Genomic DNA, 25,635 nt, shown 5'->3' with positions numbered 1-25,635 from the left:
AAAGAATGATATATATACACACGCACATTCAAGAATTATCAGGGCAGATAAGATGGCTAAATGGGGAAAGGTGCTTGCTTGCAAGTCTGACAACTTGAGTTTGATCCCTGATACTACAGTGAAAGAATAGAACTGATTCTTGAAACTTGTCTTTTGACTTCCACATACACACTGTGGCACTTGGATATGCCCATGAGCTACAACAATGACCAGCATGCACAATAACCCTAAGGGTACAGTAGTGATATACAGACCTTGGTGATAACCAATAACTCTCTTATTGGACTTAAGACCTGCTCAACAAGAGAGAAATCATGACTGGTACTGGAAACCTAGCCAACTGCCAAAGGCTAGTGAAGTCATGGATTCTGGAGAACACCTACAACTGTGACTTTACTAACTAGCATAATCCCTAGTTATAATCTAAATATTTGTCCTTATACTCACAGATAAGTGTAGTCTTTACTCCTCATCAAGGAAATTTCTTTTTGCAACAGATGGAGACCATTACAGAAGATCACATGCAGAGCTGTGGAGCCAAGTCGCAACTGATAACATCTGCAACACAACTCCTGCACTTAAGATTCAGGGGTCATTATTGAAGAGAGGGCAGAAAGTTATAACTATGAAGTCTCACCATGGCTGCCTAAACAAGACCTGAACAAGGACAACACCAATAGACACACTAATATGGAAGGGGGAAAAATCTCAAGAAACCTCAACCTTAGACAAAGAGTGACAGGCATCTAAGGGATCTGAAAGCTAGATAAATAGTCTTCCTCAGGGAAGAGCAGACCAATTGGTTATCCAGTACCAAATGGTTAGTCTTAAAACATGTACATACAAGTAGCGTTTCATGGACTTCTCAGGTTGTATTTATATATTTAAGAACACATACACATATAAGTATTAGTAAGTAAACACACACTCAATACTTCACAACAATTAAAAGGAGGCCATATAGCTGAGAGAGTTAAGGGGTTGAGGGAGGAAAAGGAAGGGTGAGATGATATAATTATATTACAATCAGAAAATATAGAAAAAGAGGGGCTGAACAGATGGCTCAGCAGTTTAGAGCACTGGCTGCTCTTGCAAAGGACCCAGGTTCAACTCCCAGCATCTATATGGTGACTCTCAACTGCCTGTAACTCCAGTTTCAAAGGGTCTGACACCCTTACACAGAGAAATATTCAGGCAAGACACCAATGCATATAAAAATAATAAATAAAACATTAAAATGAAAAAATAGAAAAATATATGATAAAAATAAAAAGAATGTGATTTTTTTTTTTAAATTTGGAAAATGTGTTACAGTTGTGTTCTAGAGTTTGAGGAGAATATGGAAATTTTAATTTTCCCTTCACAACATAGAGCTATGTGAACATGAACTACATAGTAGGCATATGCCTTAGGGTTTCATTGCTGTGAAGAGATACCATGATCAAGGCAACTCTTATAAAAGAAGACATTTCATTGGGGCTGGCTTGTAGTTTCAGTTTCAGACATGGTTTGGGAGAAGAAGATGAGAGTTCTACATCTTGTTCTGAAGGCAGCCAGGAGGAGACCTGCTTCTGCCCTGGATGGACCTTAGGCATAGGACCTCAAAGCCTATACCCACAGTGACAGATTTCCTCCAACAAGGCCACACCTACCCCAACAAGACCACACCTCCTAATAGTGCCACTTCCCATGGGCCAAGCATATTCAAACCACCACAGCACACACACACACACACACACACACACACACACACACACACACACACACACACACACACACACACACACATATATGACACACATACCTTGGTAAAAACCAACAGCTCTCTTATTGGACTTAAGACCTATTCAACAAGCGAGAAGCATAATATAGTACATGTTTCTGTTATAAGGATGTTGGATCTTTTACTTTATAAACAGAGTCCTTCATTCTTTTGCCCCTGAATCAGGTTTTCAGAATTAACTTTTTCAGCTCTTTTCAAACAGGTACAATAGTCAAATGTGTTACAGTCTTTCGTCCTCAGGGACAGATGTCGTTTGAAATGTAGAATTTGGAGTTTATAAAAATGCATGCAGTGTGCCTGTGATTTGTAATATTTCAAGTGATGTCTGAGCTATTCATAAATATTTTTGTCCTGAAGCATGACTGTTCATACCTGGACAAATAACTAGGTAAAACAGCGGTCGTTTCAGTTTAAAGAGACTTAACTACCAAACGTAAACTCGGTGGCAACATTTCGGTGTTTTTAGGCTTTGAGGAATGGGTTTGGGAGTAAAGACACCCACCAAACACAGACTTTCCAATCCAGGGTGGTCACATTCTATAGTGTATTTTGTTTTGTTGTTGTCTCAGATTCTTAACTTGGTGTTTTCACTTTTTAAAGGTGTAATAGATGCTTCAGAAATAGTTGCTGCCGTGAAATCATTGGGAATCCACATTTCTCTCTCTCAGGCCAAAGACATCCTGAAAAGGTCAGCCTGTGTTCTCATCTTTGATACCCTTTGAGTTTTATCATCTATGCTGGACGTTAACTGCAATACATGTGGCATTTCAGATGCCATCTCTCATTTTTGCAGAGAGATTTTTAAAAAATTCATATGGATTCATATGTATGAGATGGTTGAACGTGTATTTCTTTAGTCTTTGTGTTATATTATCCATTTTTCTTTATTAATTCATCTGTATCCATTCCTGTGGCAAACACATTAAGATGTTTTTTCTCTGGGGGGGGGGTCTGGGGAAGATGGCTCAGTGGGTAAAGTGGTGCTTGCTGCGGAGCATCGGGATTTAAGCTTGATTCCCAGGATCTGCATAAAGTCTGTGTATAATGGTATACTCGGGAATATAGAGGCAGACTCATTCCTTGAGCCCATTAGCCAGCCAGCCCAGCCTAATCAGCAAACCCCATGTCCTGCTCTCTCTCTCTCTCTCTCTCTCTCTCTCTCTCTCTCTGTGTGTGTGTGTGTGCACATGTGACACAATCTAAAGTTATTGGGGAAGAGGAACCTCAACTGAGAAAATTCCTTTATCAGATTGCTTCTAGGCAGCTCTCTGGGGGCATTTTCTTCATTAATGATTGATGAAGGTGAGCTCAGCCCCCTTACGGGTATAACCCTGTGCAGGTGGTCCTGAGTTGTAGAAGAAACCAATGTTCAAGCCATGAGGAACAAGCCAGTAAGCAGTGTTTCTCCATGGCCTCTGCTTCAGTTTCTGTCTCCAAGTTCCTGCCCTGAGCTCCTGCCTTAACCTCTCTCTGTGCATCTGCCTTGTAAGACACAAAATAGAATTGGATTATTATCCTAGTTATGTCTCTTGTTGCTGGGATAAAATGCCTTGACAAAAGCAACTTAAAGGAGAAAAGTTTTACCTGACTCACAATTCTGGGTGACAGTCCCTCGCTGTGGGGAGTCAGGGTAGTGGGTGTGGAGCTGCTGGGCACATGGCGTCCACCATCGAGGGCAGAGCACATGAACATGAGTGCGAGCTGTGCTCAGCTCACCTTTCCACTCGAAGTCCAGGATCCCAGGCCTGGAACTGTGCCATCCACAATGGGTGGGTTTTTCTATGTCAATTAACATAATCAAGATAACCCCCCAGAGACAATCAGAGGCTAAGGTTATCCAAGACAGTCCCTCAGGGCGTGGCTGGAGTCTTGTCTCTTAGGTGTTCAGTTGACAATTAATACCAATAATTACAGTTATCTATTTCTTAGAAGCTTAAAAGAACTTACACAAAACTAGCTGAGATTTCTATTCCCTATGTTTGTGTAGTCTAATTAAATTTCATTAACAGTTATAAAACCACTCATACTTTCAAGTCCTTAAGTCAGCTTTAAAAAGCTGTGTTTTTAAAGCTGTGTGTGTGTCCTACAGAAAACAATCTACAGATTTAGTCCAATACTTGTCAAAATTCTAGCACTATTATCCATAGAAAGGAAAAAAAATTAAATTTTATCTAGAAGCATAAAAGACCGAAGGCAATATTGATTAAAAGAACAGTGCTGGAGGTATCACTAACTGATTTCAAATTATACTATAGAGCCATAGTAATAGAAACAACATGGTACTTGCACAACAACAGAGAGATCAGCAGAATAGAATAGAGGACCCAGCTATGAGTCAGGCAACTGCAGCCACCTGGTTTTTGACAAAGATGCTAAAACTACACATTGGAGAAAACACAGCCTCTTAGGGTGTTGGAGAACTGGGTGTGCTGAGGAAAAACCTGTGCATTCATTCAGAAGCAGATCCTTATGTCGTACCCAGCACAATAATTTTTTATTAGATATTTTCTTTATTTACATTTCAAATGTTATCCCCTTTCCTAGTTTCCTCTATGAAAAACCTCTATCCTCTCCCCCCTTCCCCTGCTCCCCAACCCACCCACTCCCATTCCCAGCCCTGGCATTCCCCTATACTGGCGAATAGAACCTTCACAGGACCTAAGGCCTCTCCTCCCATTGATGACTGACTAGGCCATCCTCTGCTACATATACAGCTAGAGCCACAAGTCCCACCATGTGTTTTCTTTGATTGGTGGTTTAGTCTCAAGGAGCTCTGGGGGTACTGGTTAGTTCATATTGATGTTCCTCCTATGGGGCTGCAACCCCCTTCAGCATTTTGGGCACTTTTTCTAGCTCCTTCATTGGGGACCCTGTGCTCTGCCCAGTGGATGATTGTGAATATCCACTTCTGTATTTGCCAAGCACTGGCAGAGCCTCTCAGGAGACAGCTATATCAGGCTCCTGTCAGCAAGCTCTTGAAATTCTTAGACAAATGGATAGATCTGGAGGATATCATCCTAAGTGAGGCAACCCAATCATAAAAGAACACACATGATATGCACTCACTGATAAGTGGATATTAGCCCAGAAGCTCAGAATCTTTCTTAGAAGGGGGAACAAAATACCCATGGAAGGAATTACAGAGACAAAGTTCAGTAAGAGACTGAAGGAACGACCATCCAGAGACTGCTCTACTTGGGAATCCATCCCATAAACAACCACCAAACCCATACACAATGGCAGATGATAACAAGAGCTTGCAGGCACAATGATTAACTCAAAGTGCCTCCTGAGAGGGCTGGAGGAAAAAGCAGGAAAAACACTCCAAGATATAGGTTCAGGCAAGGACTTTCTGAACAGGACTCCTGTTGCTACGTGAATAAGGGCAGCTATTTACAGTGGAAAGTTGGAAAAAAAAATCTTTATCACCTGTACCTGACAGAGGGTTAATATTCAAAATCTTTAAAGAGTTTAAAATGAAGGAAACACCAATACACAAAGAACTGAATCAGACAGTCTGTGGGGTTGGGGCAGTGGCTCAGTGGAGAAAGTTCATGCTGTGTGGACACAAAGACCAGTTCTGTCCTCAGAACTCAGGTACAGTTGGCATTATTAAGGTGAAATTCTAATTTTTATTATTTTGTGTGTGCTCAGGTGCATGTGTTACGTGTGAAAGGTGGAAGACAACATTTAGGGGTCAGTTCTCCTTCCACCGAGGGTTCCAGGAATTGAGCTCAGGTCATTAGACTTGTGCAGCAAGCACTTTGACCTGCTGAGACCAGAGGACAAGCTCAACTGTTGTCCACAGGCTCCATCCACTGTTTTGTTTGCTTATTTTCTTTTGTTGAGATGGGGTCTCCCTGTGGCTAGAATGTTCAGTGTATGTTAGGTTGGCTGGCTAGTGAGCCAGGAGAACCTGCAAGTTTCTATCTCCTTAGCACACCTATCTTGCTTCTGCATGGGTTCTGGGAACTGAACTCAGATCCCCGTGGTTGCAAGGCAAGCCTTTTACATGCTGGGCTGTCTCCCCAGCCACTGATCATCAGTGCTCTTTGGAAATGTCAATATTGTTCAAAATAAGAAAAGTCTGAAAAATGCCATAGTTAGGACCTTAGGGACACGTGATATCTGAACAGAATGTTATATCTCAGTGTGATGCTGAAGGGGAAAAGAACATTAGTTTAAAATGTAGGATGGCTTAGTAAAGTATAAAATGTAGCTATGAGTAATGTGTCAACCATTAGTCAGGCATTGTAACAAACAAACCACAATTATGTAAGATGTAACCAACAGGAGAGCCTAGGTGTGGGGAGATCTAAGAGTTGACTATATATTGTCATCTCAATTTCTCTTGAAGTATGACATTGATCTAAAAGATAGTCTGTTCTTTAAAAGAGGAATTGGAAAATACAGTTATATCCATGAAGTCCAAAGGAATGGCTTCAGGAACAAACACTCCACAAGTGTTTGAGTAGTGTAAATAATGGTAGTATTATAAGTGTGGTAAACACCATTTAAAATTTCATTTCAGCATGGATTTTGACGGGTCGATGACAGTAGACTGGGATGAATGGAGAGATTTCTTTTTCTTCCATCCTGCAAAAAATATCACTGACATTGTTCGTTTCTGGAAACATTCTACTGTAAGGTTATTTTGCATTTTATTCTGCATTTTTACTTCCTTTATTTTTCTTTAATTGTTGTTATTGTAAATTTCATTTCATTGTCCCTATTTTAGTTTTAGCCCCAGTGGCAAAGAATGTATTATTTCCTTTTAACAATATTCTATTAATTTTGGAAGGACAGGTAGTATTTTATGTGAAAACATAGAAACCACAATTTGTTTTACTTACTAAAACGACCCACACTATGTTATAAGTCATGTTGTTATGTATAATTGGATAGTCCTAGAAAAGTGGGAAAAAAAGTGTTTTCCTTTCGTTTTTTAGATTGAGTGGACTTTTTGGCATCAGAAATATAAAATTACATATTCAGATTTCAGAATTTAGAGTGAAAAAGCAACAAATGTACAAGTTATCAACTCTTTTAATTGTTGCACCTGACCTAATGTTGTAAGGAGTGTGTTTGGACCCAAATAATTGCTACTCAAATCGACTCCGGCGGTGGCAGCGGTGCTCCTCGCTACCCTCCCCACAATGTTCTGGCTTCCCAAATGAAAGACACACACCCAGCCATATATTTTAATATGCCTTAAACTGCTCAATAGTTGGGCTACTTCCAAACTTCCACGTGGCTAACACACTCCCCTCCGATATTCCTGAGTTATTGCTTACTAAAACCTATTATCCATCTTGGCTGGCCCGGACCCAGACCTGCAGCCCTCTTGGGCTGAGTTCCTCAGCACCTACAGGATGGCTGTGTTCTCTGTCTGGCACACCTCCCGGCATGGTGGTTATCTCCCTTCCTCCTCCCTCCTCAGTCTCTTGCCCAGGACTCCTAAAATCCTGCTTCTGTCTCTCTGTCCAGCCATTGGCCACCAGCAACTTTACTCCAATCAAAACCAACTGGTGAGTGTGTCCCCCAGTGTCTTGTGTGTGGCAGTGTGGCTACTTGTGCAATTTTGGAGACCAAATTAACACAATAAAGCAGCATTAGACCATATCCACCACATGGAGTAAAGGAAAGTCTGTAGTTAAAGACTTTTGCCTTCTTTAGATGTACGGTGGGGAAATTGAAATCCTAATACTGCGTCCACAGCATCGTGTTCTTAGTGTCCATCTTCCTCCATAGCTGACACACAAGAAAAGGCTATTAGCTCTGCAATCAGAAGGCCCAAGTTTGAACCCTACATCTTACACCCCCTTGCCCCAGTTTCTTCAATTAGATGGTGGAGAGAGTATTTTGTTTTGAGTTGTTTTGTTTTGTCTATTCTAGACATGGTTTCTCTGTGTAACCCTGGCTGTCCTAGAACTCAGTCTGTAGACCAGGCTGGCCTTGAACTCAGAGACCTACCTGCTTCTGCCTCCCAAGTGCAGGGATTAAAATCCTTTAAGGGCTAGTGGTATGAAGTTTAAGAGTTCAAGTAATGTATTGGTAAAACAAGCTAAGAATAAAAGTATTGAATACATGTTACGACAGGCACTTGGTTTCATCTGTGTTTGTGAATATTTGAACATATGTGAGGACTATGTTACATCATTTCATACTTGGGTTTTGATTTATATAGTATTGTGATAACACATTTGATTTCTTACTTTTTGACTGGTCCTTCAATGTTCATTTTGTCTCCTGTAACTATTGCCCAGGATGCATCACCAGATCATTCTTCTATTGCAAATAGGTTTTTTCATGCAATATATTCTGATTCGTTTCCTCTCCCCCAACTCCTTCAAGTTCCTCCCCACATCTCCTTCCCTCTGGTTCCATACCCTTTCTATTTCTGCTTCATTCAGTTGAGAGTTGTTCAGTTTTCATGAGTTTGTAAGCTCTCTGTTGTTTCTGTTGAAATACAACCTTAATCCATGGTGGTTTTATAGGATGTGGTGGGCGGTTATTTCAATTTTATTGTATCTGTTGAGATTTGCTTTGTGACCAAGCATCATGTTGTCAGTTTTGGAGAAAGTTCCATGCGGTGCTGAGGAGAAGGTTTGTTTGTTTGTTTGTTTGTTTTTTTAATTTTTTTTTTTGTATTTGGGTGAAATGTTCTCTCTCTATCTGTTAGGTCCATTTGGTTTATGATGTCAGTCAGTTAACTCTAGCATTTCTCCATTTAGTTTTTGGCTAGATGACCTGTCCACTGGTGAGAGTGGGTTATTGAAATCTTCTACTGTAAATATGTGAGGGGCATTAAGTGGTTTAAGCTGTAGTAATATTTCTTTTATGAACTTTATAACCAACCTAGCAAAATAGTAACTATTTCAAGCTCTTGGTTTGGTTACTCCAGAATCTTTTTGATTTCTAATCAATATTATATATATCCTTTAAAAAGAAATTAAACCTAGTGTGGATATTGTGCTATGCTGTGGTGTGCATGTAGAGGTGTCAGGATACTGGCCAGAGCCAGTTTTCCCTTTGAACTGCATACATTCTGGAAAGTGAACTCAGGTTGTCTGGTTTGGCAGCCATCGCCTTTATCTGCAGTGCCATCCCACTGGCTTTTGCCATTTTATTTTATTTTATTTTATTTTATTTTATTTTATTTTATACATTTCTTTCCATGACTACATATGATCTTGTGGTTCTTAACATGAGTGATATCTTCAAGCGTATCATTTTCATTGCCTACAACATCCCTGCTTATATAGAAAGGCGGCAATAAGATTGTGGCCTCTGAAGTCATGATGCCTGGATTCAAAATGGGCCTTTGAGGCTTTAAGTTACTTTAACTATAAAGAATTTATTTTTCCCTAAACATTGAAACTCACTTTCTTTTAAAATTATTTTTTTTTAAATTTTTAATATTTTTTATTACGTATTTTCCTCAATTACATTTCCAATGTTATCCCAAAAGTCCCCCATACCCCCCTCCCCCACTTCCCTACCCACCCATTCCCATTCTTTTGGCCCTGGCATTCCCCTGTATTGGGGCATATAAAGTTTGCAAGTCCAATGGGCCTCTCTTTCCAGTGATGGCCGACTAGGCCATCTTTCAATACATATGCAGCTAGAGACAAGAGCTCCGGGGTACTGGTTAGTTCATCATGTTGTTCCCCCTATAGGGTTGCAGATCCCTTTAACTCCTTGGGTACTTTCTCTATTTTTAAATTTACAATTTCTATTTCTAAAATATTATATTTTTATTAGTTCTTTGAGATTTTATGCGATGTGCTTTAATCATACTTATCTCAACCCAACTTCCCCCAGATCCATTCTTCTTTCCCTGCCTGACCAATGTTGCCTCCCCTTTCTTAGTCCAGCAAGTCCAATTCATTTATGCATCCAGTGCCTCTGTAGGATTTTCTTAGGATGCCTTGGTTGTAGTTATTGCTCTGTATTGTAGTTGATTGTATCTTTTCCTGTGCCTTTATTATAGAGATAATAACAAAGGTTTCTAAATGTCAGAGGCAGAAACCAACTTCTGCATGACCTGCCATGAATACCAAGCCCAGGGCTAGCAACTGACTGGTCACTTCAACAGTATTTATTGAGCACACTTATCTTAAGCTAAGATCTAGGTCTCCAACAGTACACAAAGGAGACCAGGTTGTTGGCCTCATTGGACTTACTTTGTAAAAGGGTGGCCAAGCAATAAACAGAAATGAATTGATCAATCAAGACTGTGTTAGAGAGAAAGCAATTGAGTTATGAAGAAATCCTCAGGGCAGAGGGAAAATAGTTTGAGAAGGTTCCTGAAAGGGCAATAAAGGAATGAAGGAATAAATGTGGGGAAGCTAAGAGCAGTAACTTGCCTACTACATCAACAGAAATAAATAGAACCCAAGTCTTCAAGTCTAGTTTGACACTCTTTACCGAAACATAATGCTTTAACACTTCAAAAATACTCTTCAGGACACAAAATATGGTTGTTAAGGTAAAATTGCTGCATATAAATTCATTGTAATAATGTATTTTTAAAGAGAAAATTGGTCAACAAAAGATCACTGCAAGTAGTAAGTTGGAGCATATAAGATGCTGTTCTTGACTCCTGACTTAGGTTACAGCTAAGAATTTGGGATAAAGTGTGGTAATTAATTTATTCAGTATTCCTTCCTCAGCTACTGCGTGGCAGACATCATGTGAAGTGGTGTGTTCCCTGCTCTCAGGTTTACATTATTTTCATGGAAGAGATTTTACAAATAGTTTGATAATTATTTTAAATTAATACTGAATTTAATGAGTAGTTTAAATCTTCATGTGAATATTATTCAAAATCATTTGCGTATAAGCACTGTGTACTAAGTAAATTGTCAATCTTCAGTATAGGAGGTGATCTGAAAAAGAAATGTTGAGTTTTCCGTCTGTGTGAAAAGTTTTTCTTGATCTTTGTAGAAAGTTATGCTCTTATTTCTCAACTGTTTACACTTCACTGTCTAATTATTTTTGTGTTTATCAGATAATTGATATAGGAGAGAGTATAAGTATTCCGGATGAATTTACAGAACAAGAGAAGATGTCTGGAGAATGGTGGAAGCGGTTAGTAGCAGCAGGAATAGCGAGTGCGATCACACGGACATGTACAGCACCTTTGGAGCGCTTGAAAGTCATGATGCAGGTAGTTCGCATGCCTTGCCCACTCCTGAAGAGTGGAGTAACATGAAGAGTCCTTGATAAGTTTAACGTTGATTTTAAGTGCCTGGCAGATTTCTTAGTACCTTCTCATTGAAACTTCAATGAATTAAAATTTGTAATTACAAATCAATACTTGTTAGATACTTTTTTCTATAAGAATATAAACATCAAGAAAAATGTTATGAATTCAAATTTGTAATTAAAAAATATATGGTTGTTTTATTGTCCTTTGTTGTTTTGGTGATATTGGTAGCCTTGGGTGTTAAATTAAGAATGATTATTATAATATAGCATGATAATTGTGTAAAACTGTAATGTTACCTAGTTAAGAACTTTGTAAATTATCTGTAATTATTCTTTGTTCTTTCAAAACCTGTAACTCTGCTTAAATATTCAATTTATATGCCATTTTAAGAAAATGCTGTGTGTTAAAAGGACATTATTTTGGATTAAGGGAGCTTCATTTATTCGTTCCATACACACTCAGCAGGTGTGCTAGGTATTAGTAGTTTAATGGGCATTAGGTACTATAGTGGGTTAGACACACTTTTTACCATTAGAAGAATTCTAATACATCAGAGAAAAAAAATTTGATAACAAATATTAAAACACCATTATATAGCCAGACCAAAACCACACTAGTACTGTGGAAATACCAAGGGAGAATATATACCATTTATTTCTCCAGTAGATATATAATGATATCTTAGATAATTTATCCAATGGAAATGAAGGCTTTAGTTTAATAATCTAAATATAGAGAATACACATAGTATATGGAAATCGGACAACTAACCCATTGTCCTTCTATGTGTTTGACTCCACGTGTAACCCATACTCTATTCAACCAGGAAGCTAAATTTGAACCATTGTTAGGAAAGGCAAGTTGAAAATGTTGTGAAGCATATTAGAGAACTCAGTTTCCCCAGTAACTGGACCTGTAAGAAAATTTAAAAATTACATGTAAAGGAAAAACATAGACAAGTACATCACTACACAAATGGAGACATGTATAGCTCTATATAGATGGAGACATGTGCAGCAGTACACAGATGGACACATGTACAGCAGTACCCAGATGGACACATGTACAGCAGTACACATATGATCACATGTGCAGCAGTACACAGATGGAGACACATGCAGCAGTATATAGATGGAGACATTGTTGAATGGTGACAGAGATGGGAATAGAACCAGGAGGGTAAAGTAAGATAGAAAATGTCCTATTGTGTGCAAGAAATGCAAAGATGGAAGATTGTAGTTCTTATTTCCTAGAATGTTACAGACATATAGAATCAGCCTGCGGAGATGGTATGATGTTGGAAATAGTAACCGTCACTTCAGAGATTTTACTACAGGGCAGGGATAATCATGGGTCGCTGGATTAGGGAGAGTGCAAAAGCATGGGGCAACATTTGTTGGTTGTGATAGGGTGCTGCACACATGAATCCACAGCAGCTGTGACAGCATAAACAAGACCCGTGGAAAATCAGGCCAGCTAAAATTACAGCACAGACAGGGGAGGCTCCCTCATGAAATGCCATCTCTGAGGAGCTATTGGAGAAGTGGATGGCTGCTGTGGGAGGGGGAAGAGTTCTCTCCAAGGATGTGAGCCTGAGACTCTCCCTGTGCTGCAGGAGATGGCCCTGCACCCATCTCATGCAGGTAGCATCAAGAAGACATGAAAAACACATGAAATGGAGGCAGAAAGGTGATGGAGGGGTTAGGGGCAGAGATGGAGGGGAGGAAACGAGGGCAGATCTGATCAAAACACATTACGTATGTATGAAATTATCAAACAATAAAGAAATCTTAAACTAAAATTATGGAGCAAATGTAGTTTAAGGAAAAGAATGAAAAACGGAAAGGAATAAAGCAGACAGAGTAGGAGAAGGATGTGAAAAAGAAAAGGAAACTTTAGAAAAAAGTTGAGAATAAGAAGGAATTGTAAGTGGGAATTAAAGCCAGGTGTGGTAACAACACCAGCACCGAGGAAGCAGAGGCAGGAGATCAGGGGTCTAAGATCAACCTAAGTCACATACCAGGTATTAAGCCAGTCTGTCTCCCTCCCTCCCTCCCTCCCTCCCTCCCTCCCTCCCTCCCTCCCTCCCTCCCTCCCTCCCTCCCTCCCTCCCTCTTTCACACACACACACACACACACACACACACACACACACACACACACACACACACATACACACACACACAGACACACACACACACACACACACACTTTTTTTAAAAAAAGGAAAACATAACACAAAAACTACAGAAAAGCATAGAGGCAGACATTTGCTGACCTGTGTATCCCGCATATATGTTGTTAGGGATTCAGTGACAAAGCACCACACCCTGGCATAGAAACAGAAAGGTGTGGTAGTTCTGCAGCCTGGAGGACCAGTCAAGTAGCCAGCAGGGCTGGCTCCTCTGAGCTTAGGGGGGTCTGCGCTGGGTGTCTCTCCTTGACTTGGATATGGCCATCTTCCTAGCACTTCTCATTGCCTTCCTTTATGGTGTGCTAGGTCTCTGTGTCCAAACCTTCCTTTTATAAGAATAAAGGTCATATCTGTTTAACTTTATTTCATCTGCAAAGACCCTATTTAAATAAGACCACAGCCCTTGGGCTGTGGACTTGTACACATTAGGACTTCAACAAATGAATTTTGAGAGCTACAATTCAAGCCACAATACCTTGAAACCTCATTATATTCACTGTTGAAAGTTTGATGTATTCACATCAGTTCTGTTTTCAGGGCAAATTTCTTTCTTTCTTTCTTTCTTTCTTTCTTTCTTTCTTTCTTTCTTTCTTTCTTTCTTTCTTTCTTTCTTTCTTTCTTTCTTTCTTTCTTTCTTTCTTTCTTTCTTTTTTTGAGACAAGGTTTCTCTGTGTAGCCCTGACTGTCCTGAAACTCACTCTGTAGACCAGGCTGGCCTTGAACTCAGAAATCTGCCTGCCTCTGCCTCCCAAGTGCTGGGATTAAAGGTGTGCACCACCATGCTGGGCTGGGCATATTTCAATATACTCTTTAATAATTTTTCAGTATTATTTGTTTGTGCTAAAGGTTTCTGATAATTGAATTATTTTTGTCTTTCATAACTTGTCTTTATCCTCCTTTGATGCTTAAGGAAAAATTTCTATTAGTGACCTTATACTGTGAATAGTAATAAATCCTAGACTACTGTATTTTATCCTATACATACATACATACATACATACATACTTATATATATTCACACACATGATCATGTTTAACTTATAATTATGCATAATAGATTATTAAGGTAGTACAGACATGATCATAGACTCTAATGCAAGTTACATGGCTTTCATCATGTTTCTTAAGGAAGCACTTTGTTACCTCTGGCATCTGCACCTTGCAAATACCACTACTGCTGAGCTTTGGGGCCTTAATGAAATGAAATGAGGGATACTGGAACATATGTGCTATGGTAATACTGTAGTCGTAGATTTGAGAACTGATTCCTGGGCAGGTAGACTATAGTGCATAGCTACAGTGTACAGAGTTACTCAAGAGCCCGGAAGGCAAAGTGGAGCTGAGTGTGGATGCCTTCACCACCTATGCTGAGCAGCGTGCAAGGTAAAACACACGGAGTGTTTACTTCTGTGATTCTCCTGTATTTGAAGCACGGGATCCAAAACAATGGATAGAGGGAAGATGACTTGATTATGTGTAGGGGACAAGAAAAATACTAACATCGATTTTACATGACTGAAGGAAAATGAAACTGCTGTTGAAAGCTATGAAGTATCTGGTATAATTGTTTCACCAGCAATGACATTATTATTTTATATTACCGGCAAAATAAGCTGATGAATTTGCCGGTTATTTCTAGGTTCAAAGTTCAAAAGTGAATAAAATGGGCTTGACTCATGTGTTCAAGCAGATGGTAAAGGAAGGAGGCTTTTTTTCTCTTTGGCGAGGAAATGGTGTAAATATTTTTAAAATTGCACCAGAGACAGCAATCAAGATCGGGGCCTATGAACAGGTAAGATGCTATTGACCTTAATCATCTTTTAAACTCAGTTTTTAAAACTTTAGACTTTTGTGAAGGAGAACACACGTATGTATAAGCAGTAGTTGTCAGTGTAAAACATTACTGCTTTATTTTCATTTGGTTTCTTGTGCTTTCTTACGCTATGGTGTAGGTTACACTGTAGTACAATGACAGGTCTGTGACTACTTCTCTTCATTGTCACAGCTGCAAGGTGTCCATAAATCACTTAATACTTGCTTTTTTTTTTCTTAGAACCATTTGAATGTTTTTCAGATATTTCAGTCTATTTATTATTGAACCAAGGATTAGTGAAGAAAAAGTTGAGAAATGTGTACTGAATTTCAGGGTTTCTCTGTGTAGCCCTGGCTGTCCTGGAACTCACTCTAGACCAGGCTGGTCTCGAACTCATAAAGATCCACCTGCCTCTGCTTCTGCCTCCCAAGCGCTGGGATTAAAGGTGTGTGCCACCACTGCTGGGCCTGATTAGAACTCTTAATTCTATCTTGAGCAGAAATGAGTGAGAGTTTTTGTCTTGTCCTGGGTCTTGGGGAACACTTTCACTTTTCCCCACTGACCATAAGGTTTCTTTTAGTCTGTCTACATCCATCTTATGCTTATAGAACAGCTGCGAGGCACTCAGTAATTTATAAAGAAAAAAGATGTGTGTCTTACGGTTCTAGAGGCTGTGAAGTTCATGTCTACCAACTCTTTGAGAGTCTTCAAGCTCCACAATTGTATGGTGGAAGGTGGGAAGTCAAAGAATGCATGTGAAAGAGTAAATGACAAGAATGGCTGCCTAGCTTCATTACACTCCACTCTAGCAGTAAGCTTTGACTCATTCCTGTGATAATTAGGTTATCAAGCCGTTGATGAGAGAGGGGCCCCTGTTACCTAATCACTTCATAAAGGCCATACTTGTTAGTAATGTTACTGTGTGGGATGGTTAATTTTAAGGGGCAACTTGATACAAGTTAGAATCGTTCAATTGTGAAGAAAGTCTCAGATTGTATAGATTGTCTTGTCTATGGGCATTTCTGTGGAGGGTTCTCTTCATTACCCCAGTCAATGTGGGAAGACTTAGCTGGAAAATGGGTGGCAACCTTCCTTGGTTTGGGGCCATATTATTTAAGAGTAGAGAAAGCTAGCTGCACAGTATGCATGCATGCATTTTCCCCTCTTTCTGATCTTTCCTGTGGATGGTACTGGCTGTGCTGCTTCAAGCTCCTGCTATTTTGACTTCCTTGCTGAGGGACTGTACCCTGGAATAGTGAGCTCAAATAAACTTTCTCCACTCAGTTGCTTCATGTCACAGCAACAGAAATGAAAGTAGAACAAATGATAATTAAATTCCATCATGAGTGGAGGAGGGAGGGGCCACTCAAGCCACAGTGTTAGGTAGGAGGGCTTTTCCTGTTTGACCTTTACTGAATGGAGACAAGCTCCTTCAATATCTATTTGGAAAAAATTCCCCAGGATTTTAATCATGAGTGAATGTTGGCTTTTTCTGTCTATTTAGGTGATAATGTCTTTTTCCCTTTATCCAAGTGTTGTACCACATTGATGTATGTGAGCATGCTGAACCTTTATCTTTGATAAAGAGCCTCAGTCCTAGTATATGATCTTTTGAGTGTGCTATTAAGTTTGGTTTGCTAGTGTTCTATTGAGGATTCTTTCCATATACATCCACTGAGGATACTATTTTGTCTTATTATGTGTTTGGCTTGGAATCAGTGTGATGCTGGCCTCCTAGTAGGAGTGTTCTTTTCATTTATAAAAAAGTTGAGAGTGACATCAGTTCTGTAAACTAAAGCAATCTGACCATTGATTTCTTTTTGTTTGGAGATTTTTCATTGGTGATGCTGTCTTATCTGTTATTGGTCTGTTTAGACTTTCTATTTCTTCTTAATTCAGGTAGTGACTTTATTTTATTAGGGGGGGAAGGTTATGCAGGTTATTGGCATACAGTTCTTCATACTAGGCTTTTATAATCAATTTTACTTCTCTAATACCAACTGTAACATCCTCTTTTCATTTCTAATTCTAGGTTGTTTTTTTTTTTTTAAAGACTTTTACCTCCCCCTCCAATTTTTAAAAAAACCTTGCTGTTTTGAGGTTTCCTCAGTACCTTGGCAGCTGGGGTTATGGCTCCTTTTTAATGGCACTGATCTTTAAGCAACTTTTCCACTCTGCTCAGACCCTATCGCTGCCCCAGTTCTTATGGTATGTCTGGCTAACCGTGGCCAACACATGTTGCAGCCTGAATGCCTTTCTGCTTTGAAAATTTTCCTGCCAAATAAACCATTCTGTCACCTTTAAAATCCCAGCGCACAAACAACATGCATCCTAATGTTTTTACATGTGTACGCATGTTTTGCCTGCATGCATGTATGTGTATTCTGTGTGTGTGCCTACTGCCTGCAGAGGTCAGAAGAGAGTATGCTAGAGCCCCTGTAACCAGAATTGAGATTGGTTGTAAGCCTCCAAGTGGGTGCTGGGATCTGAACCCAGGTCCTCTGCAAGAACAGCAAATTCTCTTAGTCATTGAATCATCTTTTTATTTCTTTTTACACCCTGATTCTTTTATACAGTTAACAAGGGATCCCTGTAGGTTAATTCCCAATAGAGTTCTCATAAGCTTTACTGTTCTGTTCTTCTTTACTGTATACCCAGTAACAAAAGAGTCCATCATGCTGTTTCTAACTATCTAGCTACCAAACACATTGTCTTTCACGTATAAAGCAGGATGCTAAAAAGAGATAAAAATACAACTTTGTTTATATTATTTACATGATCCTTATAATGATGTAATACATTCAAGGATTGACTTAAGTAATTTAACATTGCTATTGAATTATTCCACAGGGAAAAAAAAAAAGAAAAAAGCTGAATAGAAATCATCTATTGCATAGAAACTAAAATTTAGTATTATACTAGGTTGTGCTAATATTAGGCACCTGATATAAATTTTAATATAAATTTTATACTATTAGTTAATGTTATAAAACTTGAAAGGCATATATTTCAGTAATATTATCCATTTCAATATTTTTATTTATACAGTACAAGAAACTTCTTAGTTTTGATGGTGATCATTTAGGGGTTCTTCAAAGATTCACCGCTGGTTGCATGGCTGGCGCAACTTCCCAAACCTGTGTTTATCCTATGGAGGTATGAATTATAACAGCTTAATTAAAATCATGCTTCTAAGGCAACCAACAGTCAGAAATGACGTCCAGATCGCTGTAACAGTTTTGTAAAGATTTTAACTGTGTATAAAGTGTCAATCCCAATAGACTTTATTGTTGTTTTAGACAAATGGTATTGTAGATAGACCAAGAAAATACAGTTATTTACGTAGTCACCTGTTAGGCAAGTATGGATTGTATGCAAGCAAAGTTTAAGGTACTTTTCTAGTACCATGTGGGATCTGAGGGAGTCTCAGATGGAGATTTTGATCACCATGTATTTCATAGTCTAAAAGGAAAAAAAATCTACAATGATATTAATGATCCAAAAATTTAAAAAAAGTTCTAGAAGATAGCTCAATATATAGTGCTGTGGAAACTCAAAGGGGAACATTTATTTATTTCTAGTTAAGAACTCCATCAAAGATATGAATAGAGTGTTATCATTATGGCATAGGCTTTGAACAGGAGGGATTATGAAGAAAGGCATTTTAGGGGGAAGTAACTGGTTGAATAAAGGGAATTTAATAAGTAGACATTTAATTTTAGACTGTTTTGAGTGTTTTTATTGTTGCTGTTTATGTTTTTTTTTTTTTTTTAAGACAGTGTCTTACTCTAGTACATGTTAGCCTGGAAGTCACTATTCAGCCCAGGCTGACATCAGGCAGCCCCTTCCTGGTCTTCCAGGTGTTGAGACAATGGGTGTAAGCAAGCCACCAGGAATTCTATGATTTCCAAAAAAAAAAAAAAAAAAAAAAATTGTAAACACGGTAGATATAGCAGACTTAGATTGGAACCTGAGTTAGGCAAATCTAATCAATATGTTTTTATTACATTCTTTCACACATAGGTGATAAAGACCAGGCTGAATTTAAGTAAAACTGGAGAGTATTCTGGGATTATTGATTGTGTCAGGAAACTTCTGAAGAGAGAGGGGATTCAGGCCTTCAGCAAAGGTTATGTTCCCAACCTGTTGAGCATCATACCGTATGCAGGCTTAGATCTCACCATCTTCGAGGTGAGTTCATTCTCAGAAGCCTGGCATTATGCAGTACATTTGGAAAGGAGAAACAATATTTCTATTCTGAAATATAGATATGGCTTTGTGTGGTGTAGCTTCTGATCAAGAATCAAGCTGAATATTTTTATTTGTCTTTCTCTTAGACACCTGATAATCTAGTAATTTTTGTTTGATTTTTTAAAACTCACTTCTTGGCTATGATGATGATAGACATAAATTCGTATAAAATAGTAGTTTTAAGCCCCAGATATGCATCAGAACCACCTACTCGTAGATCTTTAAAAGAATAGAGCCCCTTAGTCATCCTGAGGTATTCTCATGGTGTAATGTTATCAGTTAAGGTCATGTCTTTTCATGGTCCTAACCATGTTATCTGTCTCAGGACAGATTTGATATTGGCATAAAAATGGTATTGAATTAGTTCCTGAAAGAATATCCAGAGTTTTTGCTCTGGACTTTAAAACCAAAACAATAAAAGGGAAACAAAAAGCAAATCCAGTCAAAGAGAACATAAGAAAACATACAAACACAGACTGTGAACTCAGGTGCTAAACTTTATTCTACTTAGAGTTGCAAGATCAAAGGTCCTTTCTTCTCTACCAGCTTCTGAAGAATTACTGGCTAGAACACTATGCAGGAAACTCCGTGAATCCTGGAATAGCAATTGTGCTGGGGTGTAGCACACTGTCACACACTTGTGGCCAGTTAGCCAGTTTTCCACTGACTCTTGTTAGAACTCGCATGCAGGCTGGTGAGTTTTATTGTTATTGTTATTCTTCTTATTATTACTATTATTATCATCATCATTATTATCATTATTATTATAGTTTAATGAAGTCATCACTGAGGTAAGAAATATGTTTTAAATAAATATGAACTGATAATTTTAAAGGCAGAAAACTCATACAATTGAAAAATGAAGAAACTAACCAATTTAAAGCACTTTAAGGATTTATTTATTTATTTATTTATTTATTTATTTATTTATTTAATGTGTATGAAATCTTACATGTACTACATACAAGCAGTGCCTGACATGGCTAGAAGAGGGCATTAGATCCCCCAGGAACTGCAGTTATAGATGATCCCGTGCCTCCACATGGGTGCTGGGAACTGAACCTAGGTCCTCTGAAAGAGCAGCAAGTGCCCTTAACCACTGAGCCACTCTCTTGAAACCTTTTGTAAGTTTCAGTTTTCTTTTTCTTCTAAAGTTCTGTCTGGGGCCCTCCACATTTGCTTCAGTTATCTCTTTAAGGAGATTTTAATTAAGAAGGGCATGTAGAACAATAGAAAAAAATTGCATTCTTTCAATCAAACCAGCAGCTAATCTACAGAGGCACACCATCCTTGGTCTTGCTGTCACTGCAGTGACCTGCTTCCAGACTCTCTGTTCTTCCATCTGTTCAGGGAGGTAATGGCAAACACTATGTGTTTTGTTTTTCTTGGTGAAATGTTAGCGATTTAAAATTTAACATTATTTATTTTTAAAAATCACTTTTCAAAGATGATCAAAGCAGCAACACAGTGCTATTTTCTTCCTGAGTAGATCAAGGGTCTCACGGTGGGTAATATGCTTTTCCTTTCTCTCTCCCACTCTTTCTTGGTTAGGCTTTGGATTTAATTTATATTAAATTAATTAACTTGAGATGGAGAATTTCTTTCTCCACTATCACTCATAACATCTATTAAACTACCCTTCAGTTTAATGCCTCTGTGAAGTCTCTCATGAAAGACTTGCAAGTTGTTCCAAGGAACTTTCTGTAGTGATGGAGATCATTTCTATCTGTTCTTCCTGGTGTAGAGCCATGCATTATATCCATACATGTCAGACATATTACTGAGGAGTGGAAATTTAATTTAATTTTAATTAAATTTAAATAGCCACATATATAGTCACTACATGTGGTGGTTTAAATAAAACAGCCATCATAGACCCATAGGAAATGGCACTATTAGGAAGTGTGGCTTTGTTGGAATAGGTGTGGCTTTGTTGGAGGAAGTTTGTGACAAGTGGTGGGCTTTGAGGTCTCAGATGTACATGACAGGTCTAGTGGATCACAGTCCGTTCCTGCTGCCTGCAGATCCAGACATAGAACTCCCAGCTCCTTCTTCAGCACTATGTTAGTTTGCATTCACCATACTTTCCACCATGACCATATAGACTAAACCTATGAAATATAAGACAGCCCCAATTGAGTGTTTTTCTTTGTAAGAATCTCTGTGGTCATGCTGTCTCACAGCGATAGAAATCCTAAGACAGAAATTGGTACCAGGAGTGGGGTATTGCTATGATAGGATTGACCATGCTTTTGTTTGGAGGAATGTGTATTTTTGATTTGAAAAGCAGTCAAACACTTTAAATGGGCCTTAATGGTCCATACTAGTCCAGTATTTCCTCACTGTGCTCCTTTTGGAACTGAAATATGCACCTTGTGCCTGGAAGTATGTGATGCGTTTTGATTTTGATTTTGATTTTATAGGGGATTGCAGTTAAGAGATTATATGGATTTCCAAAGAGATGTTGAACTTTGGACTTTTAAACAAGTTTTCGGCTGTTATAAACTATGGGGACTTTTTGAAGCTGTACTAAATGCATTTTGCATTATGATATGGCTACAAGCCTATAGGGGCCAGGGAGTGGACTGTGGATATTACACTATTGATGTATAGCATCATTCTGTATATGAGTATCCTGGGAAACGATTTCCATTTCTATAATCTCTCATTATCTTTGTGCTAGATTGATATGTAAATATTAAATACTGAGTTATACCTTTTTTTTTTAATTTGTAGTCATGCTGGAAAAGGAAACAGTGCGCATGATGCAGCTCATTCAGGAAATATACACTAAAGAAGGGAAGAAGGGATTTTTCAGGGGCTTCACCCCTAATGTCCTCAAGCTGCTTCCTGCAGTGGGCATTGGCAGTGTGGCTCACGAACTAGTGAAAGGGCTTTTTGGATTAACCTAGAAGTGGAATACCAAACTGTCATCATTGCCATCATCACCAAGGTATCAGATCACACCTGGGCTAGACGGTGATCTTATTCTTCCTAAAAAGAAAAGGCATCAAATACTTGTACAAAATTACTTTGTCTTTGTCTATTGTAAGATATACAAATTAAATGGTAGTTTTGGTAAAATTATTCGATACCTTAAAATCCCTTATTAGTCACAGAATTCTTTTTTTTTCTTTTTTTTCACTTTTTTTATTTTTTATTTTTATTATTAGGTATTTATTTCATTTACATTTCCAATGCTATCCCAAAAGTCCCCCACACCTTCCCACACCCACTCCCCCACCCACCCACTCCCACCTCTTGGCCCTGGTGTACCCCTCTACTGAGGCATATAAAGTTTGCACGACCAATGGGCCTCTCTTTCCACTGATGGCCGACTAGGCCATCTTCTGATACATATGCAGCTAGAGACATGAGCTCTAGGGGGTACTGGTTAGTTAATATTGTTGTTCCACCTATAGGATTGCAGATCCGTTTAGCTCCTTGGGTACTTTCTCTAGCTCCTCCACTGGGGGCCCTGTGATCCATCCAATAGCTGACTGTGAGCATTCACTTTTATGTTTGCTAGGCCCCTGCATAGTCTCACAAGAGACAGCTATATCAGGGTCCTTTCAGCAAAATCTTGCTAGTGTATGCAATGGTGTCAGCGTTTGGAGGCTGATTATGGGATGGATCCCTGGGTATGACAGTCTCTAGATGGTCCATCCTTTCATCTCAGCTCCAAACTCTGTCTCTGGAGCTCCTTCCATGGGAGCCTTGCTCCCAATTCCAAGAAGGGGCAAAGTATCCACACCTTGGTCTTCGCTCTTCCAGAGCTTCATGTGTTTTGCAAATTGTATCTCATATCTTGGGTATTCTAAGTTTCTGGGCTAATATCCACTTATCAGTGAGTACATATCATGTGAGTTCTTTTGTGATTGAGTTACCTCACTCGGGATGATGCCCTCCAGGTCCATTCATATGCCTAGGAATTTCATAAATTCATTCTTTTTAATAGCTGAGTAGTACTCTATTGTGTAAATGTACCTCATTTTCTGTATCCATTCCTCTGTTGAGGGGCATCTGGGTTATTTCCAGCTTCTGGCTATTATAAATAAGGCTGCTATGAACATAGTGGAGCATGTGTCCTTCTTACCGGTTGGAACATCTTCTGGATATATGCCCAGGAGAGGTATTGCAGGATCCTCCAGTAGTACAATGTCCATTTTTTGAGGAACCGACAGACTGATTTCCAGAGTGGTTGTACAAGCTTGTAATCCCACCAACAATGGAGGAGTGGTCCTCTTTCTCCACATCCTTGTTAGCATCTGCTGTCACCTGAATTTTTGATCTTAGCCATTCTGACTGGTGTGAGGTGGCATCTCAGGGTTGTTTTGATTTGCATTTCCCTGATGACTAAGGATGCTGAACATTTTTTTTCAGGAGCTTCTCAGCCATTCGGTATTCCTCAGGTGAGAATTCTTTGTTTAGCTCTGAGCCCCATTTTTTAACAGGGTTATTAGATTTTCTGGAGTCCACCTTCTTGAGTTCTTTATATATATTAGATATTAGTCCCCTATCTGATATAGGATAGGTAAAGATCCTTTCCCAATCTGTTGGTGGCCTTTTTGTCTTATTGACAGTGTCTTTTGCCTTACAGAAGCTTTGCAGTTTTATGAGGTCCCATTTGTCTATTCTCAATCTTACAGCACAAGCCATTGCTGTTTTATTCAGGAATTTTTCCCCTGTGCCCATATCTTAAAGGCTTTCCCCCACTTTCTCCTCTATAAGTTTCAGTATCTCTGGTTTTATGTAGAGTTCCTTAATCCACTTAGATTTGACCTTAGTACAAGGAGATAGGAATGGATCAATTCACATTTTTTTGCATGATAACCGCCAGTTATGACAGCACCATTTGTTGAAAATGCTATCTCTTTTCCACTGGATGGTTTTAGCTCCCTTGTCCAAGATCAAGTGTCCATAGGTTTGTGGGTTCATTTCTGGGTATTCAATTCTATTCCATTGGTCTACTTGTCTGTGGCTATACCAGTACCATGCATTTTTTTTTTAATCACAATTGCTCTGTAGCACAGCTGTAGGTCCGGCATGGTGATTCCACCAGAGGTTCTTTTATCCTTGAGAAGAGTTTTTGCTATCCTAGGTTTTTTGTTATTCCAGATGAATTTGGAGATTGCCCTTTCCAATTCATTGAAGAATTGAGTTGGAATTTTGATGGGGACTGCATTGAATCTGTAGATTGCTTTTGGCAAGATAGCCATTTATACTATATTGATCCTGCCAATCCATGAGCATCAGAGATCTTTCCAACTTCTGAAATCTTTGATTTCAATTCTTCAGAGACTTGAAGTTCTTATCATACAGATCTTTCACTTCCTTAGTTAGAGTCACACCAAGGTGTTTTATAGTATTTGTGACTATTGTGAAGGATGTTGTTTCCCTAATTTCTTTCTCAGCCTGTTTATCCTTTGTGTAGAGAAAGGCCATTGATATGTTTGAGTTAATTTTATATCCAGCTACTTCATTGAACCTGTTTATCAGGTTTAGCAGTTCTCTGGTGGTATTTTTAGGGTCACTTATATATAGTATCATATCATCTTCAAAAAGTGATATTTTGACTTCTTCCTTTCCAATTTGTATCCCCTTGATCTCCTTTTGTTGTCGAGGTGCTCTGGCTAGGACTTCAAGTACAATGTTGACTAGGAAGGGAGAAAGTGTGCAGCCTTGCCTAGTCCCTGATTTTAGTGGGATTGCTTCCAGCTTCTCACCATTTACTTTGATGTTGGCTACTGGTTTGCTGTACATTGCTTTTATCATGTTTAGGTATGGGCCTTGAATTCCTAATCTTTCCAAGACTTTTATCATGAATGGGTGTTGGATTTTGTCAAATGATTTCTCCCCATCTAAGGAGATGATCATGTGGTTTTTGTCTTTGAGTTTGTTTATATACTGGATTATGTTGATGGATTTCCGTATATTAAACCATCCCTGCATCCCTGGGATGAAACCTACTTGGTCAGGAAGGATGATTGTTTTGATGTGTTCTAGGATTTGGTTAGTGAGAATTTATTGAGTATTTTTGCATCGATATTCATAAGGGAAATTGGTCTTAAGTTCTCTATCTTTTTGGGTCTTTCTGTGGTTTACGTATCAGAGTAATTGTGGCTTCATAGAATGAATTGGGTAGAGTACCTTCTGCTTCTATTTTGTGTAATAGTTTGTGCAGAACTGGAATTAGATCTTCTTTGAAGGTCTGATTGAACTCTGCACTAAACCCATCTAGTCCTGGGCTTTTTTTGGTTGGGAGACTATTAATGACTGCTTCTATTTCTTTAGGGTATATAGGACTGTTTAGATCATTAACCTGATCCTGGTTTAACTTTGTTACCTGGTATCTGTATAGAAATTTTTCCATTTCATCC

At 38.8% G+C, this 25,635-nt stretch overlaps 1 protein-coding gene across 1 annotated transcript in view; it reads left to right on the top strand.

The window, feature by feature from the left end:
* LOC110291167 (mitochondrial adenyl nucleotide antiporter SLC25A24-like) overlaps positions 1-22,167 on the top strand; it is a 33,456-nt gene extending 11,289 nt beyond the window's left edge. Inside the window, exons 3-10 of the mRNA XM_021158148.2 lie at positions 2,384-2,471; positions 6,315-6,426; positions 10,797-10,955; positions 14,831-14,983; positions 18,053-18,160; positions 19,028-19,195; positions 19,802-19,949; positions 21,992-22,167. Of these exons, the coding sequence (XP_021013807.1) occupies positions 2,384-2,471; positions 6,315-6,426; positions 10,797-10,955; positions 14,831-14,983; positions 18,053-18,160; positions 19,028-19,195; positions 19,802-19,949; positions 21,992-22,167 (1,112 nt within the window). The remainder of the gene's footprint in view (positions 1-2,383; positions 2,472-6,314; positions 6,427-10,796; positions 10,956-14,830; positions 14,984-18,052; positions 18,161-19,027; positions 19,196-19,801; positions 19,950-21,991) is intronic.
* Positions 22,168-25,635: the final 3,468 nt, after the last annotated feature.

This window comes from Mus caroli, unplaced genomic scaffold, assembly GCF_978045245.1.
Source record: "Mus caroli unplaced genomic scaffold, Mus_caroli_1 scaffold_3, whole genome shotgun sequence".
NCBI classification, from domain to species: domain Eukaryota; kingdom Metazoa; phylum Chordata; class Mammalia; order Rodentia; family Muridae; genus Mus; species Mus caroli.
Note: the sequence above shows the minus strand (reverse complement) of the source record. Positions and strands in the feature narration are given on the sequence as shown.